The sequence below is a fragment of the Myodes glareolus genome, chromosome 15 (assembly GCF_982192425.1).
Source record: "Myodes glareolus chromosome 15, mMyoGla1.1, whole genome shotgun sequence".
NCBI classification, from domain to species: domain Eukaryota; kingdom Metazoa; phylum Chordata; class Mammalia; order Rodentia; family Cricetidae; genus Myodes; species Myodes glareolus.
The window spans coordinates 27,422,704-27,446,774 of record NC_142040.1 but is presented as its reverse complement, the minus strand read 5'-3'; the positions used below and the strand labels follow the sequence as shown (position 1 = coordinate 27,446,774).

At 44.1% G+C, this 24,071-nt stretch overlaps 1 protein-coding gene across 2 annotated transcripts in view; it reads left to right on the top strand.

Annotated features, from left to right (window-relative positions):
- Mccc2 (methylcrotonyl-CoA carboxylase subunit 2) overlaps positions 1-4,615 on the top strand; it is a 73,479-nt gene extending 68,864 nt beyond the window's left edge. For both annotated transcript variants that reach the window (XM_087896825.1, XM_087896824.1), the window contains 2 exons: positions 993-1,078; positions 4,190-4,615. In XM_087896825.1, the coding sequence (XP_087752951.1) occupies positions 993-1,078; positions 4,190-4,307 (204 nt within the window). In that variant the 3' untranslated portion in view covers positions 4,308-4,615. The remainder of the gene's footprint in view (positions 1-992; positions 1,079-4,189) is intronic.
- Positions 4,616-24,071: the final 19,456 nt, after the last annotated feature.

Here is a 24,071-nt window from a genome sequence, read left to right as displayed (position 1 = left end):
GTGGTTTTTGCGGCATGAACTCTCTCCCCAGCCTGCCTCTTTGTTTTGACCTGGCAGCAGGAATTCTGTAGACTTAAGTTGGTGTCTTAAATTCACTTTAGTGCCAGCTAAAGCAAAGTGGTAGCTTTGCTTTGTGCCTGTGCCTAGGTGGAGGAGGCCAAAGTGGGTGCTGTTGCTACTGTGTAAGTCCGCCTGATGTTTTGAAGGAATGTTTGAACTTGAGCAAACAAAACAGTCCCTTGCTAAGTAACCAGTCTTTGGCTCATGTGATGTTTAGATATTTAAATCATTCCTTTTCATATATGCAAATGCAGTGTCAGAGGGTCTCCCTCCAGTGGCTATTCACATCTACACTTAAGTGTGTGTGTGAGAAAGGGTGAGGTTTGCGTGAAATTTAAGTATAACTGTTTATTTGCTTATTTATTTTGGTACCGGGGTTGAAGCCAAATGCTAGGCAAGTGGTGTACCACCCTACATTCCTAACCCAAGAATATTTCAAAGTTGAAAAATGTATTCTCCTATAAAGATCTAGAATTAAAGGTGTGCTCTACTATGCCTGGTCTTCTCCATCTTGTTGGTTTCTCTGTGTTGCCCTGGCTGTTCTGGAACTTGCTCTGTAGATCACAGAGATCCACCTGCCTCTGCCTCCCAAGTGTGCCATACTTAAAGGCATGCACCACCACACCGGCCCTTCTTTTTAGGTTGAGATTGTTAAAGCGTTTTAATTCTATAATATGACTCACATCCACCATTGTACCCTGGAGGAACAGAGTGATGTGGTACATCTTGGTTTTAGCTTTGTGTTGTATGGCCTCAGTGTGCTGTCTTTGATGACAGTTAAACCTTGTCCTAGGAAAGATCATGTATGTTAAAGCATCATTTACTGTCTATCTCTGTGCAAACGTAAGTTGCACCCTAATGGTTCACAGAGCGCATCTTTACCCAGAGGAGTCAGTCCCATGGACGCTGACTTCCTGTCTCTTTTCTTTCAGTTCTCCAGTGCTGAGGAGGCAGCTTTGAAAGAGCCTATCATTAAGAGGTTTGAAGAGGAAGGAAACCCTTACTACTCCAGTGCAAGGTGGGCACAGACCTTCTCTCTGCCCCTGAGGGGACTCCTGGCATCCGGGGCAGCAGCTTCACAGAGACCTGAGCTCTTGGGATGGTTGACCTTCAGAGGGCATTAATGTAGTGTCTGGGTAGGCGTGATGGTGCAAACCAGATATCCTAGCATTTGGGCATCTCTGGCAGGAGAATTGAGGCTTGAAGTCTGCCTGTGCTGCAAAAAAGACCTTGTTTAAATAACAAAACTATTGCCTGGACAAACAGGTTACTCTTATGCTATCATTCGTTCATACTAAACTGCCACCCCCCTCCCAGGCTTCCTTGCGCTATAGCTCCACCCCACAGCCCACCCCAGTTAGGGTATCTACAGAGTGGTGTGGCCCTGTAGCCAGAGGTGGACCTTGTAAGGAGCTGAGACTAAGGGTCCCGGTCCTTACATATTCCGGAGCTGCTCCTAATCTCTGCTTAAGCACATGGATTTCTGTGTGGCCCTCCTTCTGGTTGTTTGGCTGCCCTCTTGCTTTAAGCAGGAGACGGACTGATCACCTATTGGTACTGGTTAACAAGTGTGATTGCATGCTCAGAAGGTGATTAGTCACAGCCTGGGTCCACATGGCAGTGCCAAGTAATTACCTCAGACACCACTGTGGCGGCTGTTGGCTGTTTGTTTTCTGCGTGGCATAATCATAATGAGGTAATAAATTCTCGCTGTCTGTCCCAGCTGGAGACTGCTGCTACGTGCTTTCAGATGGTTTTTCCAATAACTGTAATGTTCAGCGTTATGAAGACTAATCTAAGCCATGTCTTCTGTCTTCCCTTGGGCAGAAGGAGAAAAGAATAAATACCAGTGTCTTCTAAAATTAGGTTATGCCTTGAATCATGCCCTTTACTGGTAAGGGCAGACTGGAGAGAAGGGAGGAAGAAAATAAGAAGCTTAGAATCCATTTCAGTCATTGGAATTCATCCCCGTGGCCAGCATTGCTCTTGGCCGTAGAGTACAAAGACGAAAGTGTATTGTTAATCAGTTTGAGTTCAAATAATAACATCTGAGATTTTATTGTTTGGCAAAAGGATTTCATTACCGCCCAGACTGGCTGAATAAGAACTGGCTAAGTGTCAGGATGATCTTGAACTCCTGAGCCCCCTCCCTGCCTCCACCTCTGGAATATTGGGATGACAGGTGTCGCTCAGGTGTCCCCAGCACCGTTTCTGCAGTGCTGGCCGTGGGGTCGAACCCAGGGCCTCTAGCATGGTAGATCAGCACTCTACCGTCTGAGCTACGCCCTGAGCATATTTGTGAATTCCCAAAAAGCCTATTTGTCTTCATGCTATTTGTGTGTATGTGTTTTCTCCCCCACAGGCAGATATTGTGAAGGTCATTGGTTCATTTAATTAGCAACAAAGTACTTCATAATCTTTGGTTTGAGCAACAAAGATGCACCTCACTTTGCCATAGTGCAAACAGACATTCAGTGATAGCAGCCAGTAGAGGCAGAGGAGCTATAGGGAGCCATGTAAGAGATCTAAAATAAACACAAAGCACTTAGATAGGCTCACTGGCAGTGCTTCCCAGGAAGGTTTGGCTGAAATGCTCAGGGGTGGTTGAACTTGAAAGACAGAGACTTTTATATGAGCCACGAACTTGTTTTTTGATGCCTAAGATAAGTCATCTTTTGGGAAGGATTGCGCCCATTATTATTGTCATGCTAACATAAATATTTGTTTATGGATTACATTGAAGGCATCAGTGAGCATGGCTAAATAGATATATCTTTGGGAATAAATTAGAAAGTCGGGAGGGTTTGTCTATTAATCGTGCTGTTGAAACAGCTGTTGGTCTGGAGACAGCAACCGTCTCCTAAAGGTCATCTCCAAGCTGCTTGGAATGTTCTCGTGTTTGGTCAATCCCAGATTAACAGTTGTTCCCTGGCTTCCTTAGACTTGAGCATGGTAGAAGCCAGCTGTCTGGTTTATCTTCTATTATTAGAACCTCTGTTCATTGCCTGTTTTTCTGGGGCGCTTCTTTGCTCAGCGCCAGCCCTGGTGCTCACTTTACGGCACACAGGACATTGCTCAAGTGTTGCACTCCAACTTTCCCAGGCCTTTGATTGAACCTCTTCCTTGGGCAGTCCTTAGTGGCTGTCACTCCCAAGGCCTTCCCGCATTGCTTGGAGGATTCTGTTACTCTCATGCTCCCAAGGGATAACCAGTCTACCTACCTGTTCACAGTCCCCAAAAACAGCCTTCTGTTCGTTGGCCATTGATACACAGGGTCCCTGTGATGAATGTTTTATGAGCAAAGATGCAGTTCCTGGCTGCCTGTGTTTAATAATCGCTGTGACATCCAGACGCTAGAAATGTCTGTGTAGAGAAGGGAAAACTGCCGCTCACTAATAACCCCCACAAGGTGGCATTCCTCACTTGGCCAGGGCCTCACATCTACAGAAGGCTGAGGCAGGAGGATCACCACAAGTTCCAGGCAAACCTGACCTATAGAGTGAGACCTATCTTTTCAAAAAAAAAATTTTTAACAAAGAACTAAAAAAAAAGTCAAAAAAGTATTATTTTTCATTTGTTTTTCTTTATACATTTGAGAATGCCAATGAGAACAAACTAAAGTTTTTACTCAATCGTTTTTCTTTCAGGCAGCTTAAGGGTTTTTAAAAATTTTTTTCTGTTGTAACACAAAAATGAAGAATGGCATTTTAAATTATTTATTAAATTAATAAGATGTAGCAAGGCTTATGCAGTGATTTTTCGAATTGCTAAGAGTTTTGGGTAATGTGCTTTTTGCTGTAAGGTCACTGGGTTGTGTTTATGGGACTCTCCACGTTAAAGACAAAAGTAGATCAGCATGATTGCTACATTTCTGTGAGTAGCAAAGGAACAGGAAGTTTATAAAGAAAAGCCTGAAGCTCCGCCTGGCATCCCTGGATGTGAGTGAGCACTGTCTTTCTTAGTTCCGTGCTCAAACTTGACTTCTGGTTGGCGACTCCAATAAGCAGGCGCTAGTCAAGGGCTCTCTCTCTGTATGTGTGTGTGTGTGTGGGGGGGGATCCTCTCAGTGATTCTGAGCATGACAAGGAGGGATGGCTGAGTCACAGTGACCCTTCTCCTCTTTCCACAGGCTGTGGGATGATGGGATTATTGATCCTGTGGACACCAGGCTGGTTCTGGGACTTAGCATCAGTGCAGCCCTCAACGCGCCCATCCAGAAGACTGACTTCGGCATCTTCAGAATGTAACACAGATACAGAACGTGTTGCCACAATGTACACGTGCCACACGTGCAAAAATTAACACATGTAACTAAGCCTTAAAACTTGGGATTTACTGGACATGTAACTGTCACAGGAATTCTTTTCTTAACAGTATGTTGCACTTTTTAATTGTAAAAATCAATGAGAACATGTACTTGATGAGCTTTGATTTTTTTAAGATTTTCCTTGAAGATATTTTCCGTGGCTCATTTTTATCACCCATGAAATGAAGAGAGTAATTTGCAATTATCCTCGAGTACCACAGATATGAAAATAAAACTCTAATCTATCTATTCCAGGGTTGTTGAGATGATTAATATAAAATTGTATTACCCCTGAAGTGATTGTTCTATTAATTATATTTGATATTTCATCTCCCTTGTGTGTATGTGCACGTGTGTGTTTGTGTGTGTGTGTGTGCACGTGTGTGTTTGTGGTTGTGTGTACATGTAGTCATCAAAGACCAACTTTAGGCATTGTGGCATTGTTTCTTGGAAGCTATCCGTACTGTTTTTAAGATTCATTTTATTTTTGTTCATGTGTATATATTCTAAGTGTGTGTTTTGGGGTAGGAGGACAGCAGCATGGGTTGTCCTGGAGCTGCAGTCACAGGGAGCTCTGAACCTCTTAGTGTGGGTGCTGGGGACCGAACTCAGGTCCCTAGGATGATGAGAAGCAAGTACTCTTAACCTCTGAGCCGCCTCTCCAGCCCCACGCACCTCGTTCTTTGAAACAGGTTCTCACTGAGTCTGGAGTTAACTGCTTCAGAGAGGCTGACTTGCCAGGGAACCCCTGGATTCCTCCTGCCTCTGCTCCCTGCTGCTGCAAGTGTGCCTCACCACACCTGGCTTTGTGGGTTCTAGAGGTAAAATTGGGTTCCCATTCTTGCGTGGCAAACACAGTATCTACTGAGCCATCTCCTCAGCCTTCAACACACTCACTTTGAAGAAGCCACCATCCCATCTCCTGTAGGAGTCAAACCTGCCACTGCATGCACCCCAGGCTGCTTTCCATTCCATTCTCCCCTTGGTCATTTCCAGGTCTACTGCCCACAGCCTTCCCCAAGGTCACCTGACCTCCATGTTGCCGACACACAGCAGTAGGTTCTTTTTCCTGCCCTCACCAGATGATGGGACTCGGTAGCATCCCAGTTGGTTGAACACTGCCCTCTGAAATGCTGTCCTTAGCCTTGATGGTGACCCTGAGTTTTCTACCAACCTCATTAGCTCCCTTTGTAAGGTGTTTCCCCTTGAGATCCATTCTCCCTCATTTTATCTTGATTTTCATTCTTATGCTAAACTATACAAACAGCACAAATATTCTTTTTGATTATGATAAGATAAAGTGTATAACTTTGGCTACTTTTCTTTGGTGAATAGTTTGGTGGCATTAAGTGCCTTTACTTTACCGCGCAACCATTCCCATCATCCATCTCTAGGACCTCATCGTCTCCAGCCGACTGCCTGTACTAAGTAAACAGTGGGCTCCCATTTCCCTCTCCCCTCAGCTTCCGGCTGATCTTGTTTTTTTGAAGTGTTTTTTTTTTTTTAATTTTATGTGCATTGCTGTTTTGTCAGCATTCATGTCTGTGTGAGGGTGTTGGATCCTCTGGAACTGGAGTTACAGACAGGTGTGAGCTGCCATGTGGGTGTTGGGAACTGAACCCTGGTCCTCTGGAAGAGCAGCCAGTGCTGAGCCATCTCACCAGCCCTCATCTTATCTTTAAACAGATTTGTTTCTCGTGTCTATGGATCCTACTGGTCTCTTCCAGTCTCGTGATGCTATCTAGGAACCACCTGCAGTTCTTACCCCACCTGTCCTCTGAGTTCGGATTTGCACATATCCAGCAGTTTACTGGGTATCGAGGGAGGCCGTGTACTCATCACTAAGTCTTGGGTTTTGCCTCCTCCCCTGGCTCTTGGACCAGCCCAGTCATTTCTGCCTTGAGCCACCATTGGCCTTAGAAGTGGTCCTGCCACTTCTGGTCCTTTGTCCAGCCTGTCTGCTGTGGAGTGAGAATGGCCATCCTTACCAGGCCATGTAGGAGATTGAGTCTTTACAAGGGAGCAGTGGCTGAGGAGCCCGTACTCCAGGGCTACCCATGAGCCTGCTAATCACATTCTAGCCTCATCTTTCAATCTCCTCATGGGGGAATGGCTACCCCAATTTCAGACATCTGGTTCTTTGAACCTACTCAGTCCTTCCCACCTATGGTTTACAAGGCTCCATCTGACTATATCATTCTACTCTTAGTTTTCCAGTGTTTAACCATTTAGCATAAACTGTTGATTCTTCCTGATGTCTGTTACTTTCCCAGGCTAGACTGGCATTGTACTGTATGCACTTATGGAATATGATGTAACTGGGGGTTTCTCTCCTGCCCGCCAGTTCCTGAATAACCACTCTGAGGCTTAATAGTAATTACAAACTGTTTGACCTATTAGCTCAGGCTTGTTATTAACTAGCTTTTACAACTTAAATTAGCTCATTTTTATTATTTTGTATTTTTACCATGATTCCCGTGGCTTGTTACCTCACATCTTGCTTCTCCGGAGGCCACTGGCATCTCTGCTCTTTCTCTCCCTGTATCTCTGTTTGGATTCCCCACCTGGCTCTATTCTGCCTGACTATTGGCCAAGTCCGCTTCTTTATTAACCAGTGGTAATAAAACATACTCATAGCATATGGAGAAACACTCCACATCAATATAACCTAGTTCCTTTCCCACAAATTAATCAGTTAACCATAAATATTCTTTTGTTTTGTCCACCTGCTAGAATGTAAACTCTATGAGAGCAAGGATCCCATTTACCTGTGTCTCCAATTGCCTGGCACTTGAAAGTACTCAGTATTTGTTGAAAGAATGGGGGAAAATAAATCCGTCCTGTAATGATGTCATCAGGCCACATAGTTTTCACGTCAAGTGACTGATTATATGACCAATTGCAATTATCAAGCATTTTCCTAATAAAATTTCAGAAGGAAAGTTCAGGAAGTCAAATTAATTTGGGGGAGAGAGGCATAGAAATAGAAGATCATAATCCTGAGATAGCTTGCATTTTCACATTAAAGATGTGTAGGTGGCACCAGCCTTTAATCCCACGGCTTGGGAGGCAGAGGCAGGTGGATCTCTGTGAGTTCGAGACCAGCTGGTCTACAAAGTAAGTTCTCATACAGGCACCAAAGCTACACAGAGAACCCCTGTCTCAACAAAGAAAAAGTGTATGTGCACATATGTATGTTTGCGTATGATATGTATGGTGCAGGTGTGTGCATGCTAATAGACATGGGTGGGCAGAAGACAACTATTATGAAGTTGGTTCTCTCCTTCTATCATGGGATCTGGGGTCCAACTCGGGGTGTCAGTTGTGTGGTTTGTGCTTTTACATGCCGAGCCATGTAACTGGCCTGGGAACACAATTTTTAAAAGTAAGAGCACAGATCTGTTTTTATCACTGTCCATTAAATTCTCGAGGGGACAGCATCAAAAAGATTCGGTGTCCGGTGTCCTCAAGTAAGGCTGCCTTGGAATTTGGCACGAGCCGTTCCTAGGTCACAGATCATCTCTCTCAGATGACTGCTTCTGCTAGCTGCTGTCAGGAGTTGCTGATTATCTGGTTTCCTGTGCAATCTGCGAATCTCTCAACAAAGGAGCATCCACTTTCATCTTGGGTATCAGCATCTTCAACTTTAGGAAGAGATGTGTGCTCCAGAGACCTACATCCAGCCGGCAGAAACAACCGTGCTCTCCAGCCTTCCAGACATTTCTGCCTTTCGGGGTGGTGGGTAAACTGTATTAAGCTTTTTCAAATTAGTTAATAAAATAAGTGAACTTGCATTTAGATCAGAAAGCAAAATGGATTTCCTGTCAGGGCTGTGCAGTGGTCCCTTGTAAGAGCTGTCAATAGCGAAGTTTTCCGGGTGTTCATGGGTGTGTTTGCCTTTGAGGCAAACTCAAAATCACTAAACCCACATCTAAAAGATCTAACTGGGGAGATGGCCATCCAACTGTGAGGACCTGAGTTTGTTCCCCACATAGAGCCTGACACAGCAGTGTGTGTCTGCAATTGCTGGATAGATGAGAGATGGAGCCCACAGAAGCTCCTGGACCAGCCAGTCTGGTGTGAGCAGGACTGAACAACAAAGACCTTGTCCCAAGCAAAGTGGAAGATGGCATCCAAAGATACCTCAGGATGTTCTCTGACCTCCATGTCTATGACATGGCACACATGCAAACTATAATTTAACGAGTATAATTTTTATCAAAATTTATATTTTATTTTTGCAGTGTGACTTATAAATTTTGGTAACGGTATGAACTGTGTGAACCATGAAATACAGAGTTAATTAGTCTCCGAATCTGCCTCTCAGTTCTTAGAGAATAGACGGACTCAAGATTATCTCCCCCCGCCCCAGTTCCAAGAAATATGTTTTCTAATTAGAATATGTCTAAATACAGCAAACTAATCATAGCCTGGTGTTCTTTATAACAGCTCTCTAAAAATGTTACAAATGAAGTCCACGTACTATGTAATGATGACATGTGGGTTTGCATTGTTCTAACAAAAGTCTTTTCCCACAAAATGCAGTTAGCTCATCTTTATTTCGGGGATCTAGACCAGAACACGGAGGACACAGTGCTTTTCTCTAGTTTTACCTTTAGGTAAATGTGTATTCCATACGCCAGCCTTGTGTCAAAGGCAGAGATGTGATTCATCATCCACCTGGCACACTCGGAGAGTGGCAGGTCCTTACTAATCTCACCGGGAACATGATCTTGAGACTGGGATGTGTGGTCACTCTGCAGCTCGTCCTTGTGGATCAGGTACCATGGCTTCAAGTTAGCTTTGCATACTTCTCACAAGCCAGTATTCAGGGGATCTGCTTTGTGATTTCAAATGTAGATTTCAGTAGACTGGGAATTTTATTTATTTATTTTAAAAAAGTATCCCCATACTAGAGACAGACCAAGGGAAGGGTTACCAAGGGGCAGAGGTGATGTTAGGTTTCCAAACTGGTGGTCAATGGTCTAGTTTCTGAGGTCTCTCTGTCGTAGAGAGGACCTGAATCACAGGTTCACATTTATTTTAAGGGAGAGAAGGGAGTATCTCTGTGAGAGAACAAGAGTTTAGGGGGTGAGGATCTCAGAGTGAAGCTGCTTGAGAGAAAGCATGCCACGTCCACCTACAAGTCAGCTGGAGAAGGAAATCTCAGGGGAGCATTCAGTGAGAAGAGAGCTCAGAAGCAAAGCAGGTGGCATTTTGGGGTGCTGAGACCTAAAAGGCAAGAGGTCTCTGTAGGAAACCAGTAAACACTTTTAAATCACAGCTCTGTCAACTACATTCCCATATCTATAGGATTATGAGAAATAACCAGGTCGAGGGGCTAGAGAGAAAAGTGGTGGAGAACGCTCCCTGCTCTTCTAGAGGATCCAACTGATGGGCTCACAACGACCTGTGTTTCTAGCCCCAGGGCATCTGATGCCCTCTTGTGGCGTCTGAGGGCACCTTCACGCACTTGGCAAACAGTCGAACATACACAAAGCAAAAATAAATAACTTTTTCTGAAGTTGTTTGTCATTTAAAATCTACGAAGGTCAAAAACTTGGGAAGTCAAAAGTAGAGTGGGAAAAAACTCCACAATCCACTTTCCTGGAAATGATTGCTGCTGTTATTATTTTTTGCATGCTCTTTTATTCTCTCTGCAAGATTTGTTTTGCAAAAAGGGCTGGAGAGATGGTTCAGTGGTTAAGAGCATTGCCTGTTCTTCCAAAGGTCCTGAGTTCAATTCCCAGCAACCACATGGTGGCTCACAACCATCTGTAATGAGGTCTGGTGCCCTCTTAGGGCCTGCAGGCATACATGTAGACAGAATATTGTGTACAGAATAAATAAATATTTTAAAAAACTACATAAATATTTTAAAAAAAGATTTGTTTTGCAAAAATGATGCCTTTCCTCTTACTCTGTGACCTGTGCCTTGCCCTGATGTGATGTAACTATTCTGATATGTTTACAAGTAGCTAATTTCTTCTGTTGCAGTTTCGATATGTGAAATTGTACAGATGCTGTTGGATGTATTGGCTCCCCCGCTGTTAGACTTGAAGTATTTCTGAGTTTCTACTATGGTAATGCTACAATGAGCAGCTGTTTAAGTCTCTGTGCATACACATGATTGTTTTCTATAATAAATCCCTCGAAGTGCTCAGACTCACAGGACATGTTGCTCAACTTTGTTCTGGACGTGTGTTTTTATTGTATCTCATTTTTTATTGTCCTGGCATGATGACAGCCAGAAACTTATTCCCAATAGAATTAAATTGTTCGGTGTGAGGTTATGTTTGCTTTCATTGGTTAACAGTTGTGTCTGAATGACCGTGTCCTACCAGCAAGTTAAGAAGACTCAGCGTGAGTGCGGGGCAGTCGTGGTCGGGGAAAGAACACGGCTGAGAAGCCCAAGCTGGTCCTGTGCTGGCGCTGGCAGGTCGTGGGCACCAGAAGAAAGCAGGAGAGGACCAGAATGAGCCAGCCAAGAAGTTATTTCCCTTCCTTCTTTCTAGACACTCAAGTCTCCATCCTCCAGATCCCCCTTCTCTCTCCTAACCAGTGACTTTGGGTTGAGTGGGCTGAGTTGGGGACCTGGGGGGTGGGGTACATGTGAAGAACTTTGTAATGTCACACACAGATTTACCAGAGGGTTTGGTGGACTCGTGGTGGAAAACACACGAGTTTATTTCGTTCTAATGAGCAAACTTTTAGCAAGGCAGACTTTGTGCCAGACTTTGGGGCTAAGACAAGTATGGAGTGGTACCTGCCCTTTCACAACATATAATTAGTAACTTCTGAAGGTGTTCACTTGCTCGGTATCCTCCATCTTTTGATGAGTGTGTCCTCATCCCTTGGGTGGTACCTTTCTCTTGTTCTGTGCAGTCTTGGTGACTGTGTCCTGGTCTTTCACTCCCACTTACTGAGTCTCCATCAGGTGGACTGTCCCCAACACCTTGACCTGCACTAAAGGCAAAGATGGAAGACTGGTCTGGAATCGTTCCAGTGGCCCCCAGGTTTACTCTGGGCTCCCTAGAACTGCTCTGGCTACTATGACTATACAAGTCTGAGACACCTTCCATTACCCCAGTACTACTCACAGAATTCGCCAGCATCAGGTTTCGATTCTTTAACAACAAACTCTAAATGGTAGGGTGTCTTGTAAGTCAAAGATTCCAGTGACTCTTGTTTCTAAACTTGATGAAACGTTTTCTGTCTTCATACCTGCCCCCATCCCAAGCTTGGCATCAAACTCTTGATGGACCTGCCTTCCGTTCCTAAGTGCTGGGATTGCAGGCTGTGGGCACATACCACCATGCCCAGCTCCCTGGCATCTGCATGAACCTTTTCAAAAAGAAACCACTAGAACTAAGTTTGTGTGCTTTGTTTTGTCTTTTAATGATGCAGACAGCGGTAGACTGTGGGTGTTGATCTTCAGCACAGGAAGCATTCACAAAAGGAGGCTCAGCCATCACCAGTGAGGGCCAATAGGGTGCTCAGCTTGTCACCAAGGAAACAGTTTGCTGTCCTGTCACTGAAGTATATCACTGGACAAGGATTTAGTTACCTTTAATTGGAAATGAGGCTTTAAAGATTCCGAATGTCTCCCATTGGGGATAATTTAAAGACGGTTAAGAGACAGAGGGTAGGACCAAGTGAATTCTCAGGTAGATTTTAGTGATCTCCGAAGAGCTTTAAGGCCTCAGGGAAGGTCTTAGATGAAGGGTAAAAGGTTACCCACAATTCCTTTGGAATGGATGTGTTGCTTTCATTGTGTAGCTGTTGGGAATCATTTAGGAGACCTTCTGCTTTTGTTTTGGTGTTACTGGTATTTTTAACTTTCTTTTTTTTTTTCTTTTTTTGTCTTGGTTTTAAACACAGCCCATCTTCCATTCCTCTCTCTCTTGAAACCATAAACAACAGAATTAGCTTCCTGGAACTGGACACTGAAAATAAAGACACAATGAAGTCTTCGACAAGAATTATGTTAAATCTCCACTAGAGCAGATTTAGCATCTTATTAGAGTTAACGATTAGAAGTGCTTACTAGAAAGAGAACTCAATATGGAGTCAAGAGATCTGGGTTCTTTGCTAGGACAGGGATCTAACCATGGGAAGGGCCCCTTTCTCACTATTATTGTTATTATTATTATTATTATGTGTGTGAGAGAGAGAGGAGGGAGTGAGGGAGAACGTGCTCACACGGGTTCCGTGTGGATGTGTGACCATCTCTCCCTTTACCTTGGGTAGGTATCACACTCAGGTGTTCAGGCTACCCCACTGGGCCAGCTCTCTGCCCTCCTTATCTCTTCAATGTAAAGGTGAGACTAGTTTAGAGGTCTCCCGTCTTGGTTTCTCATTAAAATCAGCTATGGAGGTTTAAAACTATGCTTGAAGAAGAATCTTTGTGGTGTAATGGAATATTTTTTTAAAACTCTTAACTGTTTAAGAATAATGAATCTCAAACTTCAACTTAGATCAGTACTAAAGGCCTCCAACAGGCCCAAGTATGGCAAACACAGGCCTGAGCATAGCAAACATGGCAGACAGGCTTTGCCCTTTCACTCCTTTTCCCTCTCCCTGCCTAAAAATAAGTTACATTCCTAAAACTATTTCCTTATTGGTCATTCCCTTATTTGACCACTGACTCATTCCTGAGACAAAACACTGAGGTCCAACAATCAAAATCCATTATTTAGCTAATATGTCCAATCAGGATTTATCAACTCACCCTAGCACAGATTCCAGATCCTCCTGACCCCTCTTTTCCCCTGAAAACCCCATTCCTGCAGAAACACCCCTCTCTTGCTTCTCTTGTCTTTCTTGCTTCCTTGTTTGCTTGTGTTTGCTGCTTCTGCCGCCTTTGCAGCTCTTCCCCCACACCCCCTTTCTGCACTAAATCTTTGTGCTGAAAATTTGGTGTCTTGGTGTGTCCTGTATGGATTCAGGGCGGGAGGAAGGGAGAAGGGTCTCTTTCAAGTATCATCTTAAAATTGTTTTATTTTTTTGTCCTTGTTATTTATTTATTTAGAAAGATAGATAGATAGATAGATAGATAGATAGATAGATAGATAGATAGATAGATAGATAGATAGATAGAGGCTCACTACATAGCCACCATTGACCCAGACCCTCTATGCTGGTCTAGAACTTGCTTCAGTGTCCTGAGAACTGGGATAGCAGGCAGGCCTGTGTGTGGCCAAGCCTAGCGGGAAGGCTTCTTAACATGCAGGTTGCTAGGCGACAGGCAGGTTTCTTAATCCTAGGTCTGCAGAGGGCCCCAGCGTGTTCATCCCTGGCATGCTTCCTGATCGCATTGATTCTGCTGGACAGAAGGAGCAGATAACTTTAATCCCCTTTCTAGTACTTCATTTTCGGACTCCAGGAGACTTTTGCCATGGGAAAATCACTCCCATATTCTTCCTGTTACATAATTGTGCATTTCTCTCCTTGAGTTATGGGACAGGTTAAATTTGTCTTAACATCTCTGCAAATATTAATTAAAATCAGACACTTGGGCCTGTGAAGGTGTTGGCTGCATAAACCTAATTACCCAAGTTTGACACCTGGAACCCATGTAAAGATGGAACAAGAGAACTAACTTCCTGAAGTTGTCCTCTGACCTTAACTGGGCTTGGTGGCAACTCCCCTGCCCCATGCCATCATATACACCCACAACCATAAATACATAAAAAGGTCAAGCTTTCATATCCCAAGCATATGTGAGACTCACTGAGGAACTTCCATTGAGGAAAAACCTATGGGCCTGGAGAGACGGCAACGGCTAAGAGAGCATGCTCTTCCAGAGGACCTGGACTCATTTCCCAGTGTGGTGCGAGATTACTAGAACTCCAGCCCAGGAGATCCCCTGCTGTCTGGCCTCTTGTCAAATACACACGCACACACACACACACACACACACACAGAGAGAGAGAGAGAGAGAGAGAGAGAGAGAGAGAGAGAGAGAGAGAGAGAGATCTTCTTTAAAAACAAAACTATAAAAGAGAAAATAAGACTGCTGCTTTCCTGTAATAAATTGAATATTTTCTCAGGTTGGAACCCATAATTTTTCAAGCATATTAAGCGGCTAATATCCAGTCAACACCAACACTGGGAGACATTACCCAGAAGAACAGCTGCCTCAGGAGCTTTCAAGCGGTGGCTGATGTTGAAGACCCCTCCATGAATTTAAAATTGTAAATTTCAGATCTTGCACAAATTAGGGGCTCACAGCCCCAGTAAAGTTCGGCCTTATTTTGCCTCCCTAGCCCATTTCTGGCTCTCTGCTAAAAGTGAGTAGCAAGGGCTAGAAATTTCTTAGATTTCTCCACAAGTGATGGGTGGAAACAAGCGCAGAGTCAAAGCGAGTGTTTTATGTAACAGGCCCTAACAGCAGCAGACACGTCACTTCCCTGGATAGCTCTGAGTCATCTCTCTGCGCTGGTGCCTGTGTTTCAACTTCTCTGTGGGTTAAACAGGGGTTTAGGTCTCCACGGATTCCTACCAGTTCCTCATTTCCAGTTGACTGAGTAGACGCTTTGGAAAGGGAAGATTCATTATCCACGTGGTTGGTGATTTGAGATCATTATTTTTGAGAACCTGTATTCTGGAAAAATGTGCACAACGTAAGAGTCACCATTGCAATAATCTTGAGTTCCGGAGCTTGGTGTGCCTTCATGTTGTGCGAGCGTCACAGCCGCCCATGTCTAGATATCACCACAGGGAAACTGAGGAAAGTCTGTCTGCGAAGCAGGAATTCCTTCAGCCCCTAGTGGCCACCACTCTTCTTTGTGGGGTTCTATTCCAGAGGTTTCAGGACGTGGGACCATATAGTATCCATCTTTCTGTGTCTTGCTTATTTGGTTTAGTTTAATGTCAGCCAGGGACGATCTTTGCCAGGTGTGGCTGCAGTGACGTGAGTACAATCAGGCTGTATTCTCCTAGGTGCCCGTCCAGAAACGTGGGTGTCTCTTTGTGATCTATCCCCTGTTTTCCTCTGATGTTCAATTGACCAATAAATCATACTGATCCTACCTTTCAAGAAGCTCCCTAAATCCCCTTTCTTTATCTCTGAACCTGCTTCAACTTGGCCTTTGTGATTACTTCAGCACCAGAGCTCCTAGCCAGTCCCCCTGACTATCTGCCATTACTCATTATTTCCCTCATTCATTCACCAGAGACTTAGCATGAACATTTCTTGTCCGGCATGGAGCTGTCTTCTTAGATGACTAAGCATTCCATGTAACTGTTTGAGCCATTTAGAAAAAAGATGGAGAGAGAGAGAGAGAGAGAGAGAATGAGAGAGAAAGAGAGAGAGAGAGAGAGAGAGAGAGAGAGAGAGAGAGAGAGAGAGAGAAGAATCTGATTTTATCCAAGAGTGTCAAACTCCAGGGCCTTGTTTTTCCTGACCCACTCATCGCCTCTCAATAAAGGACTGAAATGACGTTCGAAACTCTTGATAAATGAAGGTTCCAAGCAGCATGAAAACTGAGAGTAATGAGTACAGGAAAATAAAGAGCTGATGTACAGAACTGCGAAGTCTTGTTTTGCAGTCATAGTTGATATGGAAAAACACAAAGATTTAGGAATGCTTGTTATCACTATGCTTGAGAGTGTGTCAGGGGACCCTTTAAGAGCAATCTGATTTAAAGCCGGAGCATGGACTGTAATAATGCCTATTGTTTGGACTGACCCCTGTCTTCTGTTCTATGCACTGGGTTCTATGGATATTAACTTACTAGAGGGATGTGCAAGGCAGCAATTCTGAGGCCTGATCATTGGACCCTGGCCATACTCGGGAACATGCAAATACAACTACATGAACGACTTTGTCACTAAAAACCCAGCTCAATGCCTGATGAAAGCAATGTTCTTGCTAGGCATCTGGTGAATGGATTTGTGGTGTAATGAGTTTTCAGGTGATTTGGGTGCCTGTCTTTACATATTAGTTTGGATACCACTGATCTGAAAGAGGAAAGTTGTCTTAAAAAATGTCTTGGGATGGAGAGATGACTCAGCCTTTAAAAGACCCAAGTTTGATTCCCAGCACCCATATGGTGTTTCATAACTTGCCAGAATCTCACTCAGTTCCAGGAGATTTGACAACCTCTTCTGACTACCATGGGCATATACATGTGGTACACATACATGAAATGAGATTGAATTGAAATTTGTGCCCTGACAATGCTGAAGCATGCATGGGCAGCCTGTATAGTGGTTCTGTTGAACTGGTCCATATTGGATTTCATGGTCTAAGTCGATGAGGATGACTGACCAGGTCTTTTCCTCAAGAGGTCATCAGATCTCATTACAGATAGCTGTGAGCTTCCATGTGGTTGCTTGGAATTGAACTCAGGACCTTTGGAAGAGCAGACAGTGCTCTTAACCACTGAGCCATCTCTCCAGCCTGGGTACACATACATACAAAATGAGAGGCAGAAGGAAAGAGAACGTGAGCAAAGACGGCAAGATCAGAGAGAACCTTCATCCCACGATGGATGGCGATACAGATGGAGACCCACATTGGAGCACCGGACTGAGCTCCCCAAGGTACAAATGAGGAGCAGAAGGAGGAAGAAAATGAAAAAGGAAATAAGGACTGCGAGGGATGTGATCACCCACTGATACAAGGGGACGGATCTAATGAGAGTTTACCAAGGCCAGTTGGACTGGGACTGAACGAGGACACAATCCAACCAGATTCTCTGAATGTGGCCGGATTCTCTGAATGTGGCTGGCCCGGAGTCTTTCTGAAAAGCCATTGACAATGACACTGGGACTTGTTTCCTCTGCATATACTGGATTTTGCGGATCCAGTCTGTCTGGACACTTACCTTCCTGGACCTGGAGGGAGGCGGGAGGAACTTGAACTTCCCACTGGGCAGGAAACCCTGACTGCTCTTAGGGATGGAGAGGGAGGAGGAGAGGGAGTGGGAGGAGTGGGAGGGTGGTGGGAGGAGGGGCAGAAATGGAAACTTTTATAATTTAATAAAATTACAAAAAAAATAAATCTATAAAAAGAGAAGTAGTTCTTTAGTTTGGAGATAGAGGACTGGGACCTCAAGACCCGAAAACCTGCCACGTGTGTGTAGAGATGGCAGAAGAAGAGGAGCATTAAAATGAGGTGGGCCATCACCATTTCCTGACCTACTCAGTTCATCCTTCCCTATCCGAGAGGAAGGCACATTTAACCATTTCTCTATTTTATCCTTTGATAATTGCCACATCCATGTATAAATGCTTGTATTACTATTCCACTGCCTTTCAACTTTAGGAATTATCTATTTTATTATGATATATATAAAATAAAATGTAGTTGTTATTGCATGAACTCAATCAACACCATTACCTCTCCTTTCTTCCTCAATACAGTTATATTACCATGGGTTAATAATATCTAAGCTACACTTAAAATATTTTTAAATTATAGAGCTGGAGAGATGGCTCAGTGGCTAAGAGCACTGGCTGCTCTTTCCAGAGATCCTGAGTTCAATTCCCAGCAACCACATGGTGGCTCACAACCATCTGTAATGAGATCAGGTGCCCTCTTCTGGCTGCAGACATACAGGCAGACAGAGTACTCATACCTAGAAAAATACATACATAAATAAAATTGGAAAAAGTTTAATTATCAAGTAGGGAGAAGTGTGTGTGTGTGTGTGTGTGTGTGTGTGTGTGTGTGTGTGTGGTGCTGAAACCCATTTGTGTGTCAAATTTAATCTGTGTGTGATGTCTCATATAGTTAGTTGTTAAGCATTGTGAAGGCAAGCGCCCATGGAGAATAAGTCGCTACCTCACTTGACCATTGTGTCAGTAATGATGGCCACAAAGCGTGCTATTCTGGGTGGATCCTTTTGGAGTACCCTGGGACACTTACAGGAAGAAAATCATCAGCTTAGATTAAGTTCTCAGCTCTAGGCTCAGAGGATGAGGGAGCTTTTAACCTAGAGAGCTTTAAAAATAGCCTCTTCTCATAGCCACAATGTCAGTCCTACCAAAGAAGAAACACAAATTTTATCTGAATTCACAGTCCTTCTCTGCTTCTCTTGGGAATGTCAATGTCAATCTAAGATGCTGACTGAGGAGGAAAGGGATGTTAAGATATGGAAATGGGAGCTGGTGTTAACAGTACTTACTATTCTTGCAGAGGACCCAGGTTTGGTTCCCAGCATCCATGTGGTGGATTACAACTACCCATACCTCTGGGCCTAGGGGATCTGATTTTCTCTGCTGGGTTTTGTGGACATTAGGAACTCACATGGTGCATGTACATACATTTGGGAAAAACATTCATACCCATAAAATGAAACAAATCTAAAAGATATATTTAAAAATAAAAAGGTATAGAACAGGGCCACCTGACAGGCTCGGATGGAAGTCCAGCATCTTGGATCGCTGAGTCCATATGAGTTTCCCTTGGGTGGAGGCAGACGACACTTCTGTGTTCTAGCCTTTCTCAAATTTGAAGACTGTAATCATCTTTCTTGGGACAGTTGCCTCGCAAGAGAATGTGGCGCATCTTCAAGACACACTCCAGCTTCCGCATGGTCCACATAACTAAATAACTAAAGGGACTAACAGAAGCCCGACGTGGGAGGGAGGGGCTGGCCCTGTGGTGGTTGCAGGACCAGAGCTGGAGATGCAGGGTGCTGATACGCACCACCTCCTCATCCAACTCACCTTCTCAGAAGCCATAGGAGTCTTGGGGAAGGACCATGAGCAGTTGTAAACTGAACTCTAACCTCTGCCATGTTTGCCAGAACAAAGCGATATTTTGCTGGCTTTGCCTATGGACATGGAAATGCTTTTTCCCCTGCATTTCCAAACGCAAGCAACCATTTTTTGCTAGTTAGAACTAATGGTCTATTTCCAGTCTTTCTTCAGAACAACATTAGCTGTCCTGTCTTGTCCTAACACAGTTCAGAAAAGCCTTGGGCATTTAAACATTCTATTCACCATTACAGAAGACCACGGCTTCCATTTGTTCATTAGACCTGACTAGCAGAAAGTGGCAAGTTCTTAACCAATATCCTATTTTTATGTATAAAAATGCTTTGCCTGCATGTATATATACCATATGCATGCCTTTGGAGGTCAGATGAGGGTGTTGGATCTCCTGGAAGTAGAATCACCAATAATCGTGAGCTCCATGTGTGTACTAGGAATTGAACTCAGGTCTTCGGCAAGACCGTAAGTGTTCTTAACCTCTGACCCATCCTTCCAGTCCAGGTTCTTGACTGATATCTTAATAGTTGCCTCTGAGTCGAAGGGCAGGTGACAAATCCCGTGACAGTTTAGGAGTCGATCTCCTCAGTGAAGTTTCTTTTTTCCCCCAATATTTTTACTACATTTTATTTATTTGTTTGTTTGTGGTGTGTGTCTGTGTCTCTGTGTGTGTATCCACATGCATGCACGCACACACACACACACAGAGTCATGAAGGTATGTATCATCCTCTCACAGTCAGACTGTGGAAATCAGAGGACAATTTTTAGCAATCGATGGTTTCCTTCTACTATGTGTGTCCCGGGAACCCAGGTCATCAGGCTTTGCAATACTGAGCCTTTACCACCGAAACATCTCCCAGTTCCCTCAGGAAGATTTTTAGGCTTGACCCCCGATGGCTCCTGAAGGGTAAATGAGGCGGCATTCAGTTGCCTCTTTATTAGGCTCTTGGAGGCAACCCATTTGAATATGTCACTCTAAGGTTTTACTTTGCAACTTTTCAATGTGGGACAGGAAAGAGCAAGAAGAGGACCGCTGTTGGTTTTTAACCTTCTGCACACAGGGCTGCAGGATGCCATTAACCTGTGCCCTGAGTGTCTGTGGAGTCACGTCCCGTGTCCCCTTGCTGTTCCTCACTCATTCTAGTCACTGAATTTAGAGCTGATTGTAGCAGAAGCTGTCATGCCAGGCACCACACCCCTGCAGCCCACCTAAGAACTGCTTCGTATCCTAGGTCCCTAGCTCATTGATTCTTTGCTTGGAGTCTTTCTCCTGGGTTGAGGAAACCTTGTTCAACACATAAGCAGGCTTGGAAGACCAGGGAATTTCATGTCTCTGGGGGAAAGTTATCCAGGGTGGATGGGAAGTTTTTGGTCTCCATGTGAGACAGCTCAGAAGTGAGTTCTGTGTTTCCTAGTGACTCGCTGACCATAGCAACAGTAATCATTGTAGTAACTCTTTCTCTTTTGCTGGCTTTCTTCCATCTCTGTTTGTCCACACATTGAGGATGCTTTTTGGGGATCACCTCCCAAATAAGTCACCTGGACAACCCCAAGCTTAGAGGTCTGTCCATAGCACTCTCTGCAGACATTGGCTCCTGTGGTTGTTTGAATGAGATTGACCCCCAAAGACTCATATGTTTGAATACTCGGTTCCCAGTTGATAGAACTATTTGAGAAGGAGTAGGAAGTATGGACTTATTGGAGGAAGTATATCACTGGGGGCGGGCTCTGAGATTTCAAAAGAGCACATTCCTAGTGTGCTTTTTTGCTTCCCGTGTGTGGATCAAGATGTGAGCTCTCAGCAGCTGCTCTAGTTTCATGCCTGCCTGCTCCCATGCTGCCCACCATGGTAGTGATGGGGTTCTATCCCTCCAGAGCTGTAAGCCCCAAATAGACTTTTCCTACTACAAGTTGCCTTGGTGTTTTTCACAGCAATAGAAAAGCGGCAAATACAGCTTCCGAGTTCCTGTTCCACGTGTTCACACCCTTCCCAGTGTTTTCTGCTAGATGATTGATTTTATACCTCGTAACAACTTCCCTCCTTACACTCCATGTTTTGTTGACTTACTCTTTTTGTGCTCCCTCTGTCATTGTATTTCTGTGTAGAGTATGAAAAAACACAGCTTAGTCAGCCTTCCATCAAAGCCTGCCTGCTGTCTCATGTGATACCCCTCCCTTTCACAGCCCCACAACCACAGAAGACCTCCATCGCTTTCCTTTCTTTACGTCCTTGGATGTGCCCCTCCCCTATTCAGAATCTTATTCTCCTCACAGTAAACTCCTAATTTTCCCTCAAAATTTGCTTCAAGTGTTAGCTCTTCTGTTGAATTGCCTCTAATGTGTTACCCCTCTCTTCAAGCTCTTAATAATCATGAGTTCAGTATGCACTTCCTCTTTAGGCTTACATGTCCTGTCAATGCAAGGTCTCTTAATTGATAGGGGCAGAGAGGAGCACTTCACATTCCATATTGTAAGAGCACACTTGCTTTTCATTTGTAAACGTAACATATACATAGTGCTTATGATTGGTCTGTTCTGTGTTGACCTTTGACCTAGATGTAATTCAGATGGATTCAGGAAGGATACAAAACTCGGTGACACTGGTGTCTGTGAAAGTCCCTCTATAAAAAGAGAGGGAGCTATATGGTAAGAATCTCTGTTATCATGACCAGTTATTCCCAGATTCCTATAACCTTGCTGGAAAGAATTGAAGAGTTGTACACGAATAACAAACCAGTGAAGGGTTTTATTCAGAAGGAAAGCGAAAGCATGGGCTAAATACAAGAGGCTCTGGGCAACAGTGCAGCTCACAAGAGTCTGATTATTCTGGGAGGAGGTAAAGGGCAGGCTTCCTTTTGAGGGTGTAGGAGGAGGAGCTGGTTAGTAGGGGTGGAATATGCATGGCTTTGATTGACAGGTATTGGTTCTGTAAAGTCCTGTTCATTGTGCATGTCTTTTCCCATGACGCACAAGGGATCTTTCCTGCTTTACCCAAGGACAGTTTGCCTTACTGCACATGTGCCTAAAACCAGCTGAGACTGGACTGGTGCACTACCCCCGGTTCTAGGACATGCTTCGGGTGTGTTTTGTCACAGGAGGGAGTTATTGAGGGTTGGTTGCTAGGAAGCTGTAGGTCAAATGATTGGCTGCTTTGTTTGGAGAGGAGTGAATGTTGAGTCAGGAGTTCTGGGTTGCTAGGGACTAAGAAATATACGTATGTGTGCCTCAAGTCAAGTAGGGTTCCAGATTGCTTGCCTACTTTAATACCAGCAGTATAATCTCAGTGACAAGATTGAGCATCTGACCAGATGGGCAAGACCTGACTTTGGAATGAATGCCTCCTCCCTGTACAATTTTCTGGCTGAAGATAAGATATAATGGTTTAAAGACGCTAACCTGCTGTCTTCTCAGATTGGTGGCTCTCTATGTAGAACATTTTGCAATTTAGTTCTTGTCTCTGCTCTTTGGCTTCTAAAATAGGAAGTAAGGACTGAACTGTGACTTCTTATCTCACCGTTTTTGCATTGACATATAATGCACACAGAATGGACAGTTGCTAAATGAACAGATGAGCACATTTGTTAGAGATGAGAAATTTGAATTAGGTTGCTATGTCAGTACCTAGAACAGACCTGGAACACAGACTGAACTCCAAGAGTGACCACAGGGGAGCTATCTCCAACTACACTTTGGGACACATGCTTTTCCCAGTGGACATCTGGCATAGTCAATGGGAGGCTGTGCTGGCAGATAAGGCGGTAGGAACATAAAGAAAGCTTTGCTGTTTGGTATTGAGCTATAGTTTTTGACTATTTGCATTCTTATGATATGGATACAACATATTCCCCAAAGGCTGTGAATTGAGGGCTTGGTCCTCAAGGCAGCAAGGTTCAGAGGACTTTGGAAAGTTGTTATATCATGAAGGCCCTGAACAAATCAGTGGGTCAATCTGTTGATTAATTCATGATTTGATGGACCATTGAAGGGCGATAAAAACGTAGAGGGTGGAACTTAGTTGAAGATAGTGGGTCCTTAGGTTCTTGGGGGGTATAACTGTAAGAGTTACTCCCCAGCCCTGTTCACCAGGTGAGTAGCAGCTTTGCTCCATCCCCACCAGACACAATGGAGCCAAGAGAACATGACCTGAAACCTGTGAAACCATGGACCCAAAATAAATATTTTTTTTTGTCTGTTGCCCAAGACTGTATGATGTGCAGGCTAAGAGCTGGGTTGTAAACTTTGAACTCCGTCTCTTGCTAGTTTTGTCATTTTAAAGTTCCTTGAACTCTCTTTTGCAGTCTCCTCACCTGTTGTAAAAGCCAAGGAAATATATATTCTGCATTGTTATGTATCTTACATATGCGTTGTGTATGACCACTTTGAGTCTGTGAATGTCACATCTAAATCCTACGTGTCACCTATGGTCAGTACAGCCACCATAGCAGACTAGTACAAGGTTTTTAGATGCTTAAGTAGCTTGCTCCAAGTCACTGAGGCGACGTGCAGTGACCTGGACAGGGGTAAGGAGTGACACATTTTGAGATTCGAGGACTGTTTGAAAAGCTCCATCTCCCAGAGATGCAGTGCTGACTACACCTCACTAAGCACAGAGACTTGTCACAGACTTAGCTCAGTGCCTGGATCTAAGCAACAGGATGCGTGATTCAGAAAGTCTGTTTGGCTTCCATCACTGAACCTTTGACGTGTGTCTGCCGTCAACAGTTGTGAGTCCCTGAAGGACTTACTAAAGCCCAAGTTACAGTGGTTTTCTGTCTGTCTGTCTGTCTGTCTGTCTGTCTGTCTGTCTGTCTGTCTGTCTCTGTGGGTGTATAGACGTGGAAAGGAACCAAATCCCTAAAAAATTGATCCCTTGGTATTGAAAAATGCCAAAGCATGCATCCCTTGGTTTCTAACACATCAAATTGCAATAAAAAGGGATCTAAAAAGACCTCTTCAGCGGTGATGCTATCCAGGTGAAA